The 21,636-nt window shown below is 39.5% G+C and overlaps 1 protein-coding gene across 3 annotated transcripts in view; it reads right to left on the reverse strand.

Moving 5' to 3' along the window:
- HMGCLL1 (3-hydroxymethyl-3-methylglutaryl-CoA lyase like 1) overlaps positions 1–21,253 on the reverse strand; it is a 155,352-nt gene extending 134,099 nt beyond the window's left edge. For all 3 annotated transcript variants that reach the window (XR_002829776.1, XM_023755567.1, XM_006090708.3), the window contains exon 1: positions 21,074–21,253. Coding sequence is in view for 2 of the 3 variants with exons in the window: in XM_023755567.1 (XP_023611335.1) it covers positions 21,074–21,181 (108 nt within the window). In the remaining variant the exon portion in view is untranslated. The remainder of the gene's footprint in view (positions 1–21,073) is intronic.
- Positions 21,254–21,636: the final 383 nt, after the last annotated feature.

The following is a 21,636-nucleotide window of genomic DNA, read 5'->3' on the forward strand; positions in this document are numbered from 1 at the left end:
CATTACAAAAATAATAAAAATTCCAATTCCAATTTTTATAATAGTATCCATTATCATTCCGTAGCTTGAGTAGTACTTTCTAACCCCTTCCTTTCCAATACCACTATTTTATGTTTGTGTGATTTATATTTCCTCACTTAGACCATCCAAATTGGTCTTCTCTGCATACACTACAGGGATTAATGGATGGAATTTAAACAATAACACTAGAAACTCAAACAATTCTATAAAATCTCTTTATAAGTTTCACAAAGACATTTAAACATTGTTTTCTATCCCTTTTGAAATTTCCAGTGGTATTTTAGAAATACCAATTATACTGAAGGGTCAAGGATACCAAAAAAATAAAAATAAAAATGACAGAACACATTGAGCATTCAACTATAAGGCAGGTAGGCAGGACAAACAGAGTAGGCATTGTGGAGATTATCTTAACCAATGCCTTCTCACACATGCCTACTTCTCAGTGCCTCCTCTCAGGTCTTATTAGGTCAATTTCATACACAAAGTCCTCTATTGCTCCAGGTCCTAACTTCTCTTTGGCCATCTTGTCATTTCCCCCTGGGCATTCTAACCCCCAAAAGTATTTGATATACCATCATTTACCCCAAACTAATAAATATGTACTTACATATATTCACACACATAAACCTACCTGCATAAAGACTTACATTCCCACACTCACAAATATGCATGGATACGGATGCTGTCATTTTCAGTGGGTATATATTTATGCATATACATGTTGACAAATAAACATTTAAAAGTATAAGTTTATGAGCTATTAATGTATGTCCTTGTGAAAATGAGAGCAACTAAAAATGTACCAACACTTGAAAAGTATTCAAATTTTTATTGGTGATAACTAATAAATAAAAGTGTTCTAAGAATGTGTTGGCAGGAATGTTAAAGCCAAAATGTAAAAAATAAAACATACACCATATAGAACAAATATAAGTGTTCTGCAAAAGCAGTAATACAAACAGCAAAAAAATATAAGAATATGCTCAGTATTTCTGGTTTTCAATTTCTGCGATTTCTATGGTATATGAAAATTGTATACTTTATGAGTGACTAGGCACAAATCTAATTTCTTCATACTTATTTTTTCTTCCTGAAATTTAACGAAATATTTTATAGTATGTCTCAGCCCATGTTAAGTATTTTAAACTTTCAGTAAGAGTCCTTTCTCAGCACTTTCTACTGTCCCTACTGGTTAATAGAAAGTATCTCTAACTATGAATCTGAAAATGGAAGAAAGTTATTACGTGTAGTTTGAGTAAATAATCTGATACCTAGTTTTATGTGTGGCTTCATCAAAACGAGGTAAGTAGGAGTTCATACAAAGTTAATGACAAGCATTGTAGTTTTGTCGACAGTTTGAGAAGTGGGTTTTCTTGACCTTGCTTTTTACAAGGGAAGGGAAGGTGGTGTCTAATATCATGGGGCATGTGGCTTCATCAGAGGTGGACAGTGCAGCTTCAAAGCCCCATGCTCCCTCTGAACATGGGGGAGCATGTTCTCCATGGCCATGGAGAACTCCTGGCCACCTCCACATTCCACACTTCCAGCACAGTTTTTAGAAATGCTGAGCAGAAACGTAAGGACACAGCAAAGCCGCATGAAGCTGGATCTGTGATAGTGTAAATTCAACTCAAATGTTTAGCCATAATCTGAGTGGCTGTGGTTCCTGAACTCCTTATTTCTCAAAGGGAAGTGTTCCAATGTTCTTCTCTTAGGTGTATATTGTGGGTGTTAGAACAACTCCCTTGTCATTATGTTTTCTTTCTCATCCATTATATTTTGTTTGATCAATAGGTTTCCTCCTATGCACCCTGACCAAAGCCCGGGATTAAACCTACAACCCAGGTACATGCCCTTCACTGGGAATAGAACCCTTATTCCTAGGTATCTTAATTTTTTGTTGCAATGGTAAATGGGATTGCTACATCAAAATAAAAAGCTCTGCACAGCAAAATAAATCATCAACAAAACAACAAGAAAGCCCATTGCATGGGAGAACATATTTGTCAATGTTATCTCCGATAAGGGTTTAATATCCAACATTTACAGGGAACTCATACAACTTAACAAAAAGAAGATAAACAATCCAATCAAAAAATGGGCAAAGGACCTAAGTATACACTTTTCAAAAGAAGACATACAGAAGGCCAAGAGACATTTGAAAACATGCTTAAAGTCACTAATCATCCAAGAGATGCAAATCAAAACAACAATGAGGTGCCATCTCACACTTGTCAGAATGGCTATCATCAACAAATCAACAATTGACAAGTGCTGGCGAGGATGCAGAGTAAAGGGAACCCTCTTGCACTACTGGTGGGAATGCAGACTGGTGCAGCCACTGTGGAAAACAGTATGGAGTTCCCTCAAAAAATTAAAAATGGAACTCCCATTTGACCCTGTGATCCCACTTCTAGGAATATATCCCAAGAAACCAGAAACACCAATCAGAAAGGATCTATGCACCCCTATGTTCATAGCAGCACAATTCACCATAGCTAAGATCTGGAAACAGCCTAAGTGCCCATCAGTAGATGAATGGATTAGAAAACTGTGGTACATCTACACGATGGAATACTATCCTGCTGTAAAAAAGAAGAAATTCTTACCATTTGCAACAGCATGGATGAAACTGGAGAGCATTATACTAAGCGAAATAAGCCAGTCAGAGAAAGATAAATATCACATATGGGGTGGGGGTGGGGGGAATGCGAGGGCATGTGCTGGAGGGTGGGAGCAGACTGGGAGAGGTCAATGGGGGAAAAAAGAGACTCATGTAATACTTTAAACAATAAAGAATTTAAATTTTAAAAAATGTAGAATTTTGTATCTCATCATTCTTTTTTAAAAAAGGTGAGATCTAGCCGAAACCAGTTTGGCTCAGTGGATAGAGCGTCGGCCTGCGGACTGAAAGGTGCCAGGTTCGATTCCGGTCAAGGGCATGTACCTGGGTTGCGGGCACATCCCCAGTGGGAGATGTGCAGGAGGCAGCTGATCGATGTTTCTCTCCCATCGATGTTTCTAACTATCTATCTCTCTCCCTTCCTCTCTGTAAAAAATCAATAAAATATATTTTAAAAAGAAAAGGTGAGATCTTTTTTTTAAAAAATAATTTTTATTTATTTTAGAGAGGAAGGGAAGAGAGAGACAGAAACATCAATGATGAGAGAGAATCACTGATCGGCTGCCTCCCTCCACGCCCCCTTCTGGGGATCGAGCCCACAACCCAGGCACGTGCCCTTGTTCGGAATCAAACCCAGAACCCTTCAGTCCACAAGCCAACACTCTATCCAGTGAGCCAAACCAGCGAGGGCATCTAATCTAGTCTTACATTTGTCCCAAAGCAGCAAGTCTGTTGCAAATCTAGATAGAGCAGGTATGCTAAAATAATACTAATGCCGTTAAATAATGATTTTTTATTAAGGTGAATGATTGACATTTTAGTTAACAAGTTATCACTGTCTTTCCCATCAAAAGGTCGACATCTGTATATTCTTCAAAGAGCACAGAGATTTGAGAGATGTAGCTCTCTAGAGATGAGTATTTATGAAGGCTCATGTTTCACCTCCTTTAGCTCAGGTTTTCCTTTCAATGTTTTCTAGAGCATACATTCAGCAGAATTAAATTAAATATTAAAATCTTGTCAGGAGGGAATGGGGACTAAGTGATAGCAGACATTCAGGAGTGCAAGTCTGAATAACTACATCTGTTTCTCCACAGGTCTTGCAAAATGTCTTTTAAGTACAGCCCGAAAACCTAGGCAAACAGAGCTCCAAATTGCCCTCGGCTTTTATGTTTGACCAGGTCCACAGCTCTCTGTAAAATGCAAGGTTTGAACTGTGTCACGGCATTTAAAAAATCAGAGACTTCTCAGCCCTTAAATCAAAATTCTCAAAAAGTAGAAATAGTGTCTAACTAAAAAAAGATTCATATTTGGACTTCAACATTAACCAATGATCGGCTTCTATTTCACAGTGAAATAAATACAGATTGAGGAAAGAATTTCAAAAGTGAATGCCAGACTCTGTAGACCCCGTGGGTTACAGATGTAGGAAAGTGGTGGCAGAAAGCCACTCCGCTTCCTTCAAGATCCAAAAACATTTGGAAGGAAACCCCAGAAGGAAAGACGTCTGACAGGCGTGTTCTCTTTGGGGTTTCCTGCCTCCTTATTTGCCAAGCTTCCTAGACCCCATCGCTTGTTAATGAAGTTCACCAAAAAGACTGTATAAATGCTGATTTCATAGAGTGAAACTTACATTAAAGGTATTTTTATACAGTTGAAGTTTCCTGCCATCTGCATTTCCCTACCTCACAAATCCAAGGAAGCGTGACTTGGAAAGTTACAAGCATAAGGTGACATTTGATGCGGTTATTATCAGTGGGATATTCAGTCTGAACACAGAATTCAAAACCAGAGACATGGATTAGACACTGCAACAAGGAAGCTGCCTCGCCCTGAGGGTGTCATTATACCATTGGGTTATCTACTACTTCTGTAAAACGCAGTTATGAGAAGATGTGTATTGTACCCTGTGTGAATTAACTCAATAAAAAACACATTTATGAAAGGTGAATAAAAAGCTAAATTCTGCTTTCTTTGACCTTTACAATGATAGCCAAGAAAAACACACACAAGGTTTTCAATCTCCCAAATTAGCACCGGGATTTAAAAATATACATTATAGTACAATGTGAAAACTAAATAAGAGCTAAAACTACTAATTTACAAAACTACTAGTTTACAAAAATATCTTTGATAAATAAATACATATATTTGCCAATTAGAAAATTAGTTGATTTGGCTAATGGCACCTGAAGTTTATATTATGGATTATACAAGCGATTTAGTTCTATAAATATTTAAATAACATCTATTTATGTCTTCTGCATAACAGATAGGCAAATAAAATATAGTTTCACCCATTGAAAAGAACTCAGTCTAACACTGCAAATATTATCCTATATAATAAAAGGCTAATATGCAAATCGACCAAACAGCGGAACAACCTGTCGCTATGGTGTGCACTCACCACCAGGGGGCAGATGCTCAATGCAGGAGCTGCCCCCTGGTGGCCAGTGCACTCCCAGCGGGGGAGCGCCATTCAGCCAGAAGCCAGGCTCACGGCTGGTGAGTGCAGCGGACATGGCGAGAGCCTCACCCGCCTCCACAGAAGCGCTAAGGATGTCCGACTGAGGGCGAGAGGGCACAGGCTGGGCTGAGGGACCCCACCCCCATGAGTGCACGAATTTCGTGCACTGGGCCTCTAGTATACTTAATAAAGAAATATTTCAATGTATTTAAACATATTTGGTAGGAAGCTTTGCATGTGTCCACTAATCACTACACAAGAATTAGGGTTGGCTGGGGGTGGGGGTGGGGAGAGGTGAAGAACATGACAAATAGTTATGAGAAAGTTTCACCACCTGCAAAAAGAGAGCATCCATCTTCAAATAAAATATAAAAAGGCAATTTTTAAGATTAGAGGCCTTTAAATTATTTTTTTTCTGTAAGAGACAGATTAGATATATGATAGAAGTAGATGGATATATATATATATGTATGTATGTATTAGAGGCCTGGTGCACAAAATTCATGCATGGGCGGTGGAGGGGGTGTGGGGGCGGTCCCTCAGCCCGGCCTGCACCCTCTCTAATCTGGGACCCCTTGGGGGATGTCTGACTGCCTCTTACAATCCGGGACTACTGGTTCCTAACTGCTTGCCTGCCTGCCTGCCTCCCTGATTGCCCCTAACCCCTCTTCCTGCCTGCCTGATTGCCCCTAACTGCTCCCCTGCTGGCCTGATTGCCCCTAACCACCTCTGCCTCGCCCCACACCCGGGACCCAGGATTCCCTCCCTCTGGCCAGCCACAGGCACCCTGAACTCGGGTCGGCTGCAGCCGCAGGTGCCCAGGACCACAGGCGGGCAGATTTGGTTTCTCCCAGGCCGCAGTCGTAGGCGCTGGTGCCCGGGACCGCAGGGTGGGCAGCTTCACTCAGGCCCAGCTTTGTTAGGAAGGATGTCCAGAAGACATCTGGTATAATTAGTATATTACCCTTTTATTAGCATATATATATATATATATATATATATATAGAGAGAGAGAGAGAGAGAGAGAGAGAGAGAGAGAGAGAGAGAGGTAGATACAAATGTATATTGATACATATATATTCATACACATATATATTTATAACTAAACAACTCTCCATAATTTCACCATGTTAATTTTGCCCATAAATCTTCAATCATCTTATTCTAACCAAGAATGCCTTCTTCTATCCAAATTCCACTTGACCTCAAATGAACCTCCAACACAAAGACTATTATCACCATTATCACTAACTCCCTCTGCTGTGAGTTAGAAAAATGTGTGTTTTTAATTGAATTGCAAGAAAGGACTGCAAAAAAAACAAACAATAACAACAAAAAAACAGGAACGAAGCAATGAACTTTCAAAGAAAAACGGCAATGAAGAATCAAGATGTGTCCTGCACAGTGCCTAAGGCACAGAAAGCTCTTGCAGTTCTATCTCCCGCAACACGTTGCTCCTCTTTCCCCACCAAGGTCCTCACCACCTTGCAAATACCAAGACAGCGGGAACACAGCTCTTCCTCTCTCCAGACCAGGGAAGGACATATCGGCTCCACCTATCTAAAGTGTGTTTGGAACTCACAGCCCTGGTCCCTTTCTCGTTGGCTAGAAACAATAGCCTTTATGTTTTACATGTTTAGAGAACTTCCCCATTCTGTGATTACTTGGCTTTTGTATAAATGATACGAAAAAAGTTTCAAATATAAACTTTGAATCTAAATGTTTGAAATCATTTTTATATAAAGTTATCTTTATATAGAGTCTGATCTCAGAATGAATGTTTTGGGAACAAGATCTGTCAATCAACATTATTTTCTGTAAGAAAATAACAAATAATGGCTCATCAGGATGGTTAGATCAATGAGAAGAAATTCAAAAACACCTGAGTGTTCATTTAGGAATGAATTCTCATCACTCAGGAAAGGGCAACTGTCCAAAAGGGAAGATGGCAAACTTCTGGTAATTTAAAGACAATTTCCTTCCTGCCTGCTGAATAGAAATGACTAGGCACGACACTGTTGAAAAAGATGCCAGTGTTCAGAAATGTTCTGGGCGGTCTCACTGAAGTGTCCCCATGTCACTGTCCATTAAGGTCCACAAAATCAAAAATCCATAGGCTCAGGAAGAGAATCTGGATGCCCAAGCAGCTACATGTATGAATAAAGAGTACAAGTCTGCTTAAGGCATTCATATGTACTCAATTTTTTTTAAAAAAAATCTTCATTGTTGAAAGTATTACATATGTCCCCCTTCTCCCCCATCGACTTCTTCTAGTCTGCCCCCACCCCAGTCCTTCACCACCCTATTGTCTGTGTCTATGGGTTATGCATATATATGCATATAAGGTCTTTGGTTGATCTCTTCCCATCCACCCACCCTCTCCCACCCACCCTCTGAGATTCAACAGTCTGTTCCATGCTTCTGCGCCTCTGGATTTATTTTGTTCCTCAGTTTATTTTATTCATTAGATTCCACATGTGAGTGAGATCATGTGATATGTATCTTTCTCTGACGGGCTTATTTTGACTTTTAAGTGTAGTCTAGACCAAACAAGCCCATTTCCAGAGGTTAAATTTGGCTTACCTGTATAGCAACCAATTTGCATCTCCTACTTATAAACTAACAATACAGAGACTTGCAGGAGGAAACTGAGATTCTGTGTTGCTTTTAGTATTAGGGCTACAATTTGGGCCATCATTCCAAATCAGAATTTCTGTTCAAATATCCAAATATATGATGTTGCTTTATCTGTCACATGAGAGAGGCCCATACAATTATGGGTCTGCACAGTCTAGTGACTCTAGTCCCTTAGTTGATTAGGGAAAATAAAAAGTAACAAAAATAAAAGCTAAACTTGGAAAGGAACAGACGAGGAGAGAAGAAAGGGTCAGGGAAAGTTACAGCACAGAGTGAATAAGCATAGAGAAAGCCAGAAGACTTGGAGGAGTTCAGAGCTAATGAAAAAAACAAGAACACAGGATCGGGGGAGGGAAGGATGTGAAAGCCAGCTGGAGTAAGAGAAAGCAAGGAATACAGGAGCCAACAGAAATCCAAGGACAGAAAGTATTGGAGATTGGAGGGAACAGGAAATGTATTGGAAACCAAGTTGTTTTTCCTTTTGTATCCAGTGCAATCCTATTCCAGGCAGAACTCTAGTCTCAACCTCAAAGACGATAGAAGGGAAGTTGAAACTCATAGGAGTTTCGTGATCAGGAGCCAGGAGCTCTGGAAAGGCAGTTTAGAGGAAACATGCTAAGACAGCAGGCCCGCTGACAGCAGATACAGGCATCGAAGGGTGGCACCATCACCCAGCACAGGGTTTTGTAAAATTATGTGAAGTATAAACACTGATGGTTGGGCTCCAACTCAGAGCTACTGAGTCAGAATGTCCAGTCCATTTCATAAACACCTCGGGTGATTTCAATCACTCAGAAAGTTCAGGAAGCACCGGTATGGTGGTGAAAATTGGGGAGTCTGAAACTAGAATTTCCTGAATTCAGTTCCCAGCTCTACTCTTCATTAGTTGTTGACCATGAGCAAGTTATTTCACCTTTCTGCATCTCAAGTACTAAATCTATAACACAGATTGCTGTGAGGCTTAAATGAGTTACTACACATTAAGTAGTTAGGCAGTACCTAGTACATATTGAATACTCAACAGGGGTAGCTATACACAAGTTCTTTGGATAGAAAACACATAGAAAATAACATATTTTAATTGATTAAAAAAGAAATATGAGTAAGACATAAAAAGGCCGCATTTCTCATAAAATACCAGAGAGCATACTTCCCAATGGCACAGAAACCAAGCCACAACCCTCAGAGTTTGTGTCCCTTGGTCTCAGCATTCATGAGCCAGTCATTGCCTTTTAGATATTAATATGTGAACAGCTTAACAAAATGCTTTTTTCCCCTCAAAAGCACATACTGTCAATTCAAATTCAAGGTGAGTCCAAGATCTAGAGTCCCCATGCTCTTGGAACGCAATAATAAATCCAGGGCTTGGCTGATGCTAAGACCCATATCCAGCACCAGCTGCTGGGGATCATTCACCTGGTAACCCACCTTATTTCACAGTTCTGTTCTCTTCAGTCATTTCCCAATATATCATCCCCAACAATCATCTACTTCTTCTGTAGAACCCTACATAGTTCTCTGCCTTTATGCTAAAACTCGTCTTTATTTTTCCAGCTGGAAACCCAGCTCTATCATAACAAGCTCCACCACATTTTTAACTTATTTGGTGAATATTCTCAACATCTTCTGGCCTTAAACGAAGCCTCGATCACCTTGACCTATATACCTCTCATGTGGAGACTGCTCAGTCTCCTACACCTTGCTAAATGAATAGATCATAGATGGTATCTTTAGTTTCCATTACATCTTCTAGATGGTTAATCTCTATGACTTGTATAAAAACTCCAGCTCATTTGAGATCCATGTGATTTGGCAATACCTCCCTTTACCCCTGCTTGAAAACTTGTATCCTTTACGTACCACGATCATTAGAACTTAGTTTACCATTATTCCCTTCACCCCAAATTTTGACACTATTTGGCAGAATAGTCAATGTCCTGGTGAACCACCCATCCAATATTTGATTTCCAGTGCAATTCACTGGAATTTCACGACATTTCAGCTGCCATTAATTTGCATGGTCATACAAAAGGCTTATTATTGCTTGTGACTGCTCAGTTATTAATAGTCTCTGACTATATATGCCTATGTTTTCAACTTTCTAACTCTGTTGTGCCTTTGGCTTCATCAGAACTACAAGTCTTTGGAATTCCCCACTTTTACTTCATCTGTCAGATATATTATGTCAACAAAGAGGATCCTGAGAATGGCATTGTACCTGGTAACATGCTGTTTGAGAAACCACATTGTGATGATAATAATGAAACAGACTTTTCTCAAAATGAATGAGTTCATTCTGTGAAATCAATCTTTTGCTTCAAACAATACTATTGATTTAAATGTAAAATAAGAATACTAAAATGTATAAACACTCTCAAATGTAAATAAAAAGTGGTTAGGCTGATAAATATGACAGAAAATAAGATAAACATATCAATAGTCACATCACATATAATAAAAGTTAAATTCATCTAATTAAAGATTGAGACAATCAGACAAGTAGCTTACAAGGAACACATTTAAAGCAAAATAATAGAGAAATGGACATGTATTGTCTTAAGGCACTTACTTTATAAAAGACTAAAATGACACGAGCTAAATATTCAAATAAAGAAAATTAAAATACTAATTCAGAACTCAGAAAAACAGAAAATAATTTTTTCAAAAAATAGAAATCAACAGTTAGCATATCACACATATGCACGCACAGATACAAGCATATGCAACTGGACAAGAGGACCAATAAACTTAAAAAAACGTTTTTAATAAACTCATAAAATATGTAGACTTCTAAAAAGCTTACTAAGTGAATGAGATTGATTATGAATAAATAAACCAGGATGAGATAAAGCAAAATATTTAAAAAGAAAATTTTAAGAAGAATAATAAAATGTTTAACAAATTCCTGTCCACGAAATAGAAAGATTTGAGGTAAACTCATACCAATAGAGATAAAATATTATAAAGGAACTGTAATCATTCATTGATTTATTAATTCAACAAATTTAGTGAACTATGTCACACATAAAGAAGGAGTAAATAAGATATTGTTTTTTCTAAAGCCAAAGACTGAAGTTGGGCATTTTTAAAATGTCTTCTCTATCTCTCATAATTTATATTTATTGTGGAGATCATTGCAATAGTCTGTTTTTCCATAAAGTATTCCTTTTTATGAAGCAGCCAATCTTTTCATTTATTATTTTTGAATTTTAAATTGTTACTCTACACCAGTGATGGCGAACCTTTTGAGCTCGGCGTGTCAGCATTTTGAAAAACCCTAACTCAACTCTGGTGCCGTGTCACATAGAGAAATTTTTTGATATTTGCAACCATAGTAAAACAAATATTTATATTTTTGATATTTATTTTATATATTTAAATGCCATTTAACAAAGAAAAATCAACCAAAAAAATGAGTTCGCGTGTCACCTTTGACACGCGTGTCATACTCTACACAAATTTCCAGCTATAAGGTTGCTGGAATCTAATTGGAATCTAATGTATAGCATAATAATTATAGTCAATAATACTGTATCATATAATTGAAAGTGGTTACGAGAGTATATCTTATATGTTCTTGGCACACAAAAAAATTGTAATTATGTGAAGTGATGCAAGCATTAGCTAAGGTTATGATGCTAATAATTTTGAAAGATAAATGTATATCAAATCTGTAAACCTTTAAGGTACACAATGTTGTATCTCAACAAGATTGTAAAAATAAATTAAGAAAGAATTATTCTAAACAGTGTTCATACTACATAGACTGTATCCACTACAATTTTTATAATATGGTAAATAAATATATTTTTACAATCCTCATTATATTGCAAAATTTGTATTTTTTACATTCCCCTGTTATACTGTTAATCTTTCAACTAGCTTGTTTGGAACAAACTGCTTACTGAGAAAAACCAGAAAATATGGATAAAATATTAATGAAAAACAGCTGTTTGATCGTCTTAGAGTTGCCAAGGTAGTGAGTACTTCAGTGGCCAATATACCATGCAGAAGAAAAACATAAGTGGTGATACCAACATTGAGCATGACTTTTCTCTCCAGGCATTTGCCAATTTCACATTAGCAGCTGGGAAGACCATCAGAGCTTCCAGAAGGCTTGGAGGCCAAGGAGGGAATATTTTCAGTTCAGGTTCCAACAAGGAAGAGGCAACCTGGTAAATACCTTAGGCTTTTTAATCCTCACAGGAGGATATGTTTTTATTGATTTGAGAGAGGAAGGGGGAGAGAGAGAGAGAGAAACATCGATGTTAGAGAGAGACATCAATCAGTTGTCTCCCATAATCGCCTAGACTAGGGATCAAACCCACAACCTAGGAATGTGCCCTGAGCGGGAATTGAACAGGTAACATTTTGGTGTATGGGACCAAAACCAACTGAAACGCCTGGCCAGATAATACCATAAGCCTTTTAAATACCGTAAGCCTTTTTAATTCGAACCCCTGAAGAGCTAAAAAATAAAAGTAAGGGTGAGGAGAAAAGCACTGGCCCTCAGAAATGAAGTAAGTCCAGTCTCAAACCAACTAAGCATCCAGCCGGCTTAAAATAAGTTATCCTTACATTTACTGCCTGCTAGAAACAAAAGATAGTCCTTTCTGTTCTCACTCCTGTTAAAATGGCTATCATCAAGAAGACAGGAAATAAGTGTTGGTGAGGATGTGGAGAAAACATAACATTTGTGTACTGTGGGCATATAAATTAGTGGAGCCACTATGAAAAACAGTATGTAAGATGCTCAAATATTTAAAAAAATAGAACTACCATTCAGTCCAGCAATTCCACTTCTAGATAGTATATATCTGAAATCACTATCTTGCAAAGGTATCTGTACCCTATGTTCATAGCAGCATTATTTACAAGCTAAGACACGAATACAACCTAAGTGTCCATAAACAGATAAAGAAAGTGTGGTGCATATGATTTATATATACAAAATTTAATATGATTCAGCCATAAAAAGAAGACATTTCTGTTATTTGGGACAAGATAGATGGACTTGATGCTAATGAAGTAAATCAAATACAGAAAGACAAATACTGTATGATCATACTTATATATGAAATCTAAAAAAAACCCCAAAAAACTAAGTTATGGATACAGAGAACAAATGATAATTGCCACAGGCAGGGTGTGAGGAGTGAGTGAAATGGGGGAGAGGGGTAATAATCCTTTCTGGAGAAGGATAGTGTCGCTCATTGCCTCAAATTATGTGTATAATTTTTTCAAATCAGATGTCACAATAAACCCAAAAAAATGAGTAAGCCTTCCAGGAAGAGATTCACGAAACAGATCCACAGGAGATCTGAATACTGAAGTCAGTTATCAGACATGGAACTTCAAATAACTCTGATAATATTCAAGTCTTTATGATAAAATAGAGAATTGGGGCAGAGGAGGCTAAAAACCTGGGTTTAAAATTCACATTATAATTATGTTAACTCACAAATTATAAAATTGCATTGGCCCATGAACACAGACAATAGGATTGGTGGAGGCCTGGAGGTGGAAATGTTGTGGTAAGGGGGCAGGGGGGAAAATGGGAGGGGCACTTATAATACTCTCAACAATGAAAATAAAAAAATAAAGTATATGTAACTAAAACTAAGAATTCAATAAAATAGATTAATAGCAAATTAAAGAAAGCTAAAGAAGGAATTAGTGAAATGGAATACAGGTGAGAAGAAAATATATTCAAACTGAACATGGAGAGAAAAGAAAGAATGAAAAATCAAACAATGGGTGTAAGAAATAACTTGGTCCCAAGAAAAGTTCTGAGATTCCTCAAACTATAGGTCCAAGGGAAGGGTCAGAAAAAGAAGCAGAAGCAATACTTGAAGAGAAGGATTGAAAATTTTCCAAAACATATGAAAGCCAGCAATCATCAAGCCACAGTTCCAAGAAGTGCTATGAACTATTAGCAGATACAAAGAAAAGTAAATCTAGACACATCATAGTCACACTGTTGGAAATCAAAGCCAATGAAAAGAAAACACGAGATACATTATTATCAAAGAAATAAAAATAAGACTAATAGCAGATTTCAATGTCTCTGGCTTGCACTGTACCTGTTGAAAAATCTGCATTTTGTACTGATATCATGTAGTTGAATTTTTATATGAAATATATATTTATAGTCAATATTCATTTATATTTATGCAAATTATATATGTATATGTGTGTATTGAAATACATGCAATTTCAAACAAGGAAAACTGCAAGAATTCATCAGTTTTTTACTAAAGAAAATATAAAGCCAATAGTTGTATTTGAAGAAAAATTATATATATATATATATATATATACACACACTAATAAAAGACAAACATGCAAATTGACCGTACCTTTGCTACACCTCAAGCCACGCCCACCAGCCAATCAGAGCGACTATATGCAAATTAACCCAACCAAGATGGCGGCCGGCAGCCACGGAGCTGGAGCAAGCAGGAGGCTTGGTTGCCTCAATGATGGAGGAAGCCAGGCTTCCCGCCTGCCACAGCCCTGAGCTCCACTCAAAGCAACAAAATTTTGATTATAGAAGATAAATAAACCCCAGATACTTGCTTTCAGCCATCCGTGGCCATGGAGCTGGAGCAAGCAGGAGGCTCCCCTCCCGCCCACCCTGGCCGGCTCTGAGCTCCACTCAGGCAACAAAGTTTCAATTGTAGAAAGGTAAATAAATCCCCAGAATAAAAAAAAAGAAAAAAAGGAGAGGCTGAGAACTTTCGTCACCCGGGGGGCTTGGCCAGCCTGAAAATGGCCCTCAGCCCCTCACCCAGACTGGCCTGGCACCCAAGTGGGGACCCCCCACCCTAAAGGGGGTGTGGCCAGCCTGAAAACAGCCATCAGCCCCTCACCCAGGCTGGCCAGGCACCCCAGAGGGAACCCCCACCCTGAAGGGGCTGTGGCCAGCTTGCAAACAGCCATCAGCCCCTCACCCAGGCTGGCCACACCCTCATGGGGTGAGGGTGCCCACTGGGGGCCTTGGCCAGCCTGAAAACGGCCCTCAACCCCTACCCAGACTGGCCAGGCACCCCAGCGGGGACCCCCACCCTGATCTGGGACACCCTTCAGGACAAACCAGCCGGCCCCCACCCATGCACCAGGCCTCTATCCTATATAATAAAAGGGTAATATGCAAATTGACCCTAACAGCAGAGCAACTGGGAATCACTGGTCACTATGACACACACTGACCACCAGGTGGCAGACGCTCAATGCAGGAGCTGCCCTCTGGTGGTCAGTGTGCTCCCACAGGGGGAGCTCTTCTCAGCCACAAGCTAGGCTGATGGCTGCCAGTACAGTGGTGGTGGTGGGAGCCTTTCCCGCCTCCTCAGCAGCACTAAGGATGTCCAACTGCAGCTAGGCCTGCTCCCCGCTGGCAAGTGGACATCCCCCGAGGGCTGCCGGGCTGCCAGAGAGATGTCTGACTGCCACCTTAGGCCCAATCCTCTGGGGAGCGGGCCTAAGCCACCAGGTGGTCATCCCCCGAGGGGTCCCAGACTGTGAGAGGGCACAGGTGGGGCTGAGGGAACTCCCGAGTGCACAAATTTTTGTGCACCGGGCCTCTAGTGTGTGTGTGTGTGTGTGTGTGTGTGTGTGTGTGTGGATACATATATATATATATATGAAATATGCTAATTAACTGGGACGCCATAATGGGTCGACGGGACAGGAGGAGGTTGTGCGTGCAGCATTGGGGGTGGGGCACAGGGACCTCTGTGTGCCTGCGCTGGGGGAGGGCCTGATCAGCAGCGGCTGTGGCTGCTTCAAGGGCCAGAGAGGTAGTGGCCAGCGCTGTGCAATTTCATATTGCATGCTAGGCTCCTAGTTTCAGATAAAAACATAGAAATAAAGAAAGGAATGAAGAGCAAAGGAAAGAAAAAAAGTACATAATATAAATATACACTGACTATGCATATATTAAAGTACTATTTTACATGTATATAAATACACCACATAGAGAATTAATGTAAACAGTATGAAAAGCAGAAAGCAGTTAATTTATTTATAGTTCCATTTTAATATCTGTAATAGTACTAATTTATATAATACACTACAGGCCCAGTGCGTGGGGTCCCTCAGCCTGGCCTATGCCCTCTCACAATCTGGGACCCTTCGGGGGATGTCGGATAGACAGTTTTGGCCCGATCCCCGCAGGCCCGATCCAGACAGGAGGGAGCCTGATCCCCACAGGCCCGATCCAGACAGGAGGGAGCCTGATCCTGTGCATTGAGCATCTGTTCCCTGGAGGTCAGTGTGCATCATAGCGACTGGTCTACTGGTCACTGGGTTGATCAGACGCTTAGGCTTTTATATCAGTATACAGTAGGTCCTCGGGTCACGTCAGATTCCATTCCTACTGCACAATGTAATGTGATTTTCGCTGTAAGTCGGAACCAACCTACATAAGCACCTACGTCACTCACATGGAGCACATACACAGCGTAATGAAGTGAAACAGTAAAAAAAAAAAAAATTAAAAGAAAGATAACAATTTATGACCTTTACTTGTGGTAAATAAATAATAAAAAACAAAGCACATATGTACATACATTGAAATGACAGAACTTTTTTTTTTAAATAAATAAATGGGAGATGGCGACGTAACCACGAAACAATGTACATCAAGTCCGTTGTAACCCGATGACTGTTGTATATAAATTAATAAGACAAGGTTGTGTGTCGACATAACAACTAAAAATACAGTAAAAACAGTATAAAATTAACAAACTACTGCATAGGGAAAATAAATAATAAAAATATATCATTCCCTCCCCCCAAAAAAAACATAAAAGAAAAAGGGGGAGGGGAGAAACACCCGAGGCAAATAGGAAACAAACAATGGAATGGCACTTTGGCTCCTTCTGAAAAATCCTCCCTAGTCATTCTAAGGTATTTAGTAAATGTACTAACAACTGCATAGTTGCAAACCCAAAAGCATATAATCACATTATCCTCTGATTAATTTTAAGCAGAAAGTTAATACATTTAGGCAAATTCCAGAGACCCTGTAACACCAAATACTTTACTTTGAATCCTAATTTTTGATGACAGCAAATATAAGTTAAAGGATCAGGATATGATGTAAAATAACTATAAATTTAATCTCATAATCTACAATTTTGCTTTTATAAATCTAATGCATTTGAAATACTGTTTGTGCTAGAATTTAGGTTCTTGGGAATTTTATGCTTGCACTGGGATATTAATATGTGAAGAAATTTAGCTACTGCTTAAGCAGCACTTGGAAATAAAAAAGGGATTGCTCTACTAGAAAACTTAAGTATAATCAAAACTTTAATATATACTAATTCAGCCAGGTTCATCATACCCATTTTCAATGAGACAAAAATAAAACAGTCCCTTAGGGACAGTTTAAATCACAAAATGATTCAGTTTAACCTTTTGGTTAATTAAGGAAATTTTCTGCAAAACCAATGTCATTAGCAAAAAAACCACAGACTCAAATATTTTAATTAGTGGAGCTGTGGTAGTGTAAGCCTTTCATGCACATTGATATATTTTTTATTTAATAAATTGTTAAATTCAAAATATGTCTATGTGTATTTACACACACAAACACACACAATATTTAATTATATCCCAATAATTTATCAGGGAAATGTTACTATCTCTAATGTGTAAACTGAAATTTTAAGATTTAGCCAGGCTACTACTGCCTGCACAAAATCCCAGAATAAATTTGTCACAGAAAAGGGTCTGGGTTTCCAATCTTCTACTGTCTCTAGCTAGCACATGATTCTTTCAAAATACAGTCTGTCTGTCCCAACTGCAAACAAATAATTTCAAATCACAGGGGATTCTATTCAGGATTTCTCTGCAGATTCATGCTGAACAATTGATTAAGCACTGTGCTATCTTTTCACAGCCTCCAAAATCTATTTTCAACTCCCACCCTCATCAAAACATGACGAGGTTTTATGACAGTGACGGCGAACCTATGACACGCGTGTCAGAGGTGACACGCGAACTCATTTTTTTGGTTGATTTTTCTTTGTTAAATGGCATTTAAATATATAAGATAAATATCAAAAATATAAGCCTTTGTTTTACTATGGTTGCAAATATCAAAAAATTTCTATATGTGACACGGCACCAGAGTTAAGTGAGGGTTTTTCAAAATGCTGACACACCGAGCTCAAAAGGTTCGCCTTCACTATTCTATGAGATGAAAAGGTAAGACACAAACAATAATAATATTTGTCATTTATCACTAAGACCAAACTTCACTGACACCATGTATTCATTCCATAACTTTAGCATTCATTTTACAAATATTTATCTTTGTACTATAATACACCAATCACTGCTTTGAACCCTAAAAAGTGCTGACAAGAATTTCATGGTCCCCATACATATGTGATTCTTAAGGCCTAGAAGAGTAAACACTCATTCATTTTTTCATTCAACAAGTATTTATTGGCTTTCAAAAACTAACAAGGCATTCTGTTACTAGTAGATACTGAGAATCCTCTGGTGAGTTCTGTCCTTACTTACATGATGCTAAGAGTCTGGCAGGAAGTTAAACATCAAATAATCACACAAAAAGTACATATAATACACATTATATATAAAGATTAGTGCACTGTGCAATATATGGTAACAAGGCTACTTGCCTTGTGAATAAGAAAGATTTCATGAGAAAGAACATTTAAGTTGAGATCTAAAGAATGAATAAAAGTACGTTAGTTGCAAAAAAAAATCTTCCTAGAAGAGGGGAAAACAAGCAAGGACTATGTTGTGAAAGGAAACATTATTAGAAAACTCAAAGAAGGCCACTGTGGCAAGAATAGGAGAGAATAGTTTGAGATGATGTTGCAGAGAGACGCAATGAAAAGACCATTCGAAGCTTCAGAGAACACACTAAAAGTGTTGTGTTCATTCCTAAAAGTGAGGGCAATTCATAGAAAATTGTTTAAAAGGGGAGAAAAAAAGGAATAGCATGATTCTATTTAAAAAAAGAAAAAAGAAAAGAACATCTCCCAACTAGCTATACAGGCAGTGGGTTGAAGGATTGCAATAGTCTAGGAGTCCATGAGAGATAATGCCATTTTAAAATTGAGAGTAGCAGTAAAGTAGGAAAAATAGATTTAAGAGAAATTCAAGAGGTAAAATTGCAGGATTTAATGACGCCTTGGATGTAGAGAAATGCAAATAAGGAGCTCTCTGTTTGCGGCTTGCAGGACTAAATGAATTGTGATGGTGTTTCCCGTGATAGAAAATATTAGAGAAGGTGTGGGGTCCTAAAGGGGAGGACATGAGTCCACTTTTGGAAATGTTGAGTTTGAGTTGCTTTTGAGATATCCAAGTCACGATGTCAAGTGAGTAGCTAAACATCTGGACTGGAACTTAAGAGAGAGAGGGGAATATAAATCTGGAAGACACTGATATACAAACAGTACCTGAAACTTTGAGTGTAGATAAGAGGCCATAAAGAACTTGAACATTTAGACAGAGACAGGCCACTGAGCCACTCTGGTTCCAACTGTGAGCCAGAGGTGGGGCTTAACGCACTTAAGGGTGTTGTTAAGCAGAAGCCGAGGAAGGCCCTAAATTACAGTCAAGTGTCAGGTGTCAATGCTGCCAGGAGTTCAAATCAGATAAGACCTAAAAAATTACAATGCAGTAAGACTGGGACTAAAGTAGAATTAAGTGTAAAATGCAGTAAAAGCCTAGAAATGGGGAATCTCCTCTCAAAGTAGAAAAGAGTTGGTCAAAACAAGTTGATGTTTAAGCTGTGTTTGAGGAATGCATAGGAGTATCCCAGGCAAAGCAGTTGAGGGACAAAAAGGCGATGTGTAGAGAAGGTATTGCTATTCCTCAAAAAGGAACAAAAGTCTGCATTGGGGTGATCGATGTCAAAATCCTAAGCCTCACATTTCTTGATTAGTCATCCTAGTCATTTTCAATTATTTTAGCTTCCACATCTTAATGGGGCAAAATAGAAATCCTCACATAGCACCCTAGCTTTGGTCACTGTCCCCCGAACCCACAAAATCAGAACATGGCAGGCAAGAAACACAATGTTAACCCATCAGCAAAAATCATATAAAGTCTCAGCCTCAGGAAACCAAAGTTGAGAATTTCTAATTGATTATGCAACAGAATGAATATGAAAGTTAAAGGTTACGAAAATGATCAAATCAGAATGTACGAAAATTAACTAGAAAGATTTGTGAACATATAAGATAAAGAATAACGTTCCCCCTCTTACATTGTCAGCAGAGGCTTTGAGTCATAGAACTATGGCCACCTTCTAAGGAAGTGGGAGCAAAGTATCTTTTTAAGAGTCCACAAATGACAAATGCTAAATTCCAATTTCACATATTGATACACTGAACTGAGAATACTCAAAATGAAAAACTATAGGAAACTTGAACATTAGAATAGTTGATTTAGAGCCAACGTAGTAAAATGGTGTTTATCCACTAAAATACTATAATACAAGTTATTTTGTTCACAAGATAAATCAGGAATAAACTTTTTCTATATCCAGTAAAATTCAAAAGAATAATTGCTAAACCCTCCGTGTCTCTCCCCTTTGCCATGTTTTAACATTCATGTAACAATTATCACTGTTATTACTTTGTGAAATTTAAATTTTAAAGGAAAATTAAACGTCTCTGTGTGTGTGTGTGTGTGTGTGTGTGTGTGTTTTCCACATTTACCTGCCATTTCTGGTTGAGAATGCATTTAAATCACATGCATATGAATACACTTAGGTTGCTTTTCTCTAAAAATGGGCTTTCAGGAATTACATGGGATTAAATTTTGGTGTGAAATCCGTGTTTCCCACCGTTATCTTGAAGCCTGTTCTAGTGTGTTTAAGCATAACTCCATGGGGGACAATGAATGACATGATGGCTCATTTCTTCCTCCCATGTCTACCTAACCTTCTATGTTGGCTTCTTTCCTTTTTCTGCCTCACATTCTGGCAAATGTGTCCTCTTTGTTGCGCAGTACACGAAAGGAACTGAAAATAAGGACACTGTCCTTGGCCGACTGCCTAAAACCACAAATGATATTATATAATGCGTCCCTTCCGACGGAAAAACAGATGGAACAGTTTCCTTCAGGGGACCTGCAAATGGCCACAGGTAGGGACTTTGCTGGGTCTACATGTTTACAGCAGAGAGATGTTGGGAAACCTTGTCAAGGGTGAGGCCCCGCACCGCAGACCGCTGCAGGAAGGGCGGGCCATGGGTTGCAGAGATGACAACACGGGGAGAGGCCCGCGGGCCGTACGCAAGAGGGTGGGGACACCCTGGGCCGCGAGGTGGTACCTGCGCGGGGTCGAGCGCCCCTGGCACTGAATCCGCGATCCAGAGATGCTCCCGGAGCAGCTGCTGGTAGCTGAGGCAGTGCTTCACCGCGGAGGGCACATTCCCCATGCGGGGCCGGGCCTGCAGTCTGCGATAGGCGGGAGCCTGGAGAGAGGGATGCGGGCGGCACCGCGCCCCCGAAGCTGCCGCCCGCTCGGGAGCGCCGCCCTGCCCGTGCGCGCGGCGGGCACCAGCGCGGCTCTGCGCACTGCGGCGGCGCCCACAAGGCTGAGAGCCTGCCGCGCCGCGCCCCGGGCGCCGGAGGTACCTGCTGGGACGCCCGCAACACCGGAACCTGAAAAGAGAGGAAGGAACTGAGCCCACGGACGTTCAGGTGCGGCGCGTTTTTCACGCTGCGCAGGGCCGATTGCATCTGCACACGATCCACTTAACCGACTTCTCACCTGATTCAGATCGTCCGCCGCAGGAAAGGGGTCTAATAAAGGGAAGAGGGCATGTGTTTTGTGTTGGTGAGTTTGCTCATTCCCAGCTGCAGCCTTTTGCGCTCAGTGTCGATTTGTCCA

This window comes from Myotis lucifugus, unplaced genomic scaffold, assembly GCF_000147115.1.
Source record: "Myotis lucifugus unplaced genomic scaffold, Myoluc2.0 scaffold_80, whole genome shotgun sequence".
Lineage (NCBI taxonomy): Eukaryota > Metazoa > Chordata > Mammalia > Chiroptera > Vespertilionidae > Myotis > Myotis lucifugus.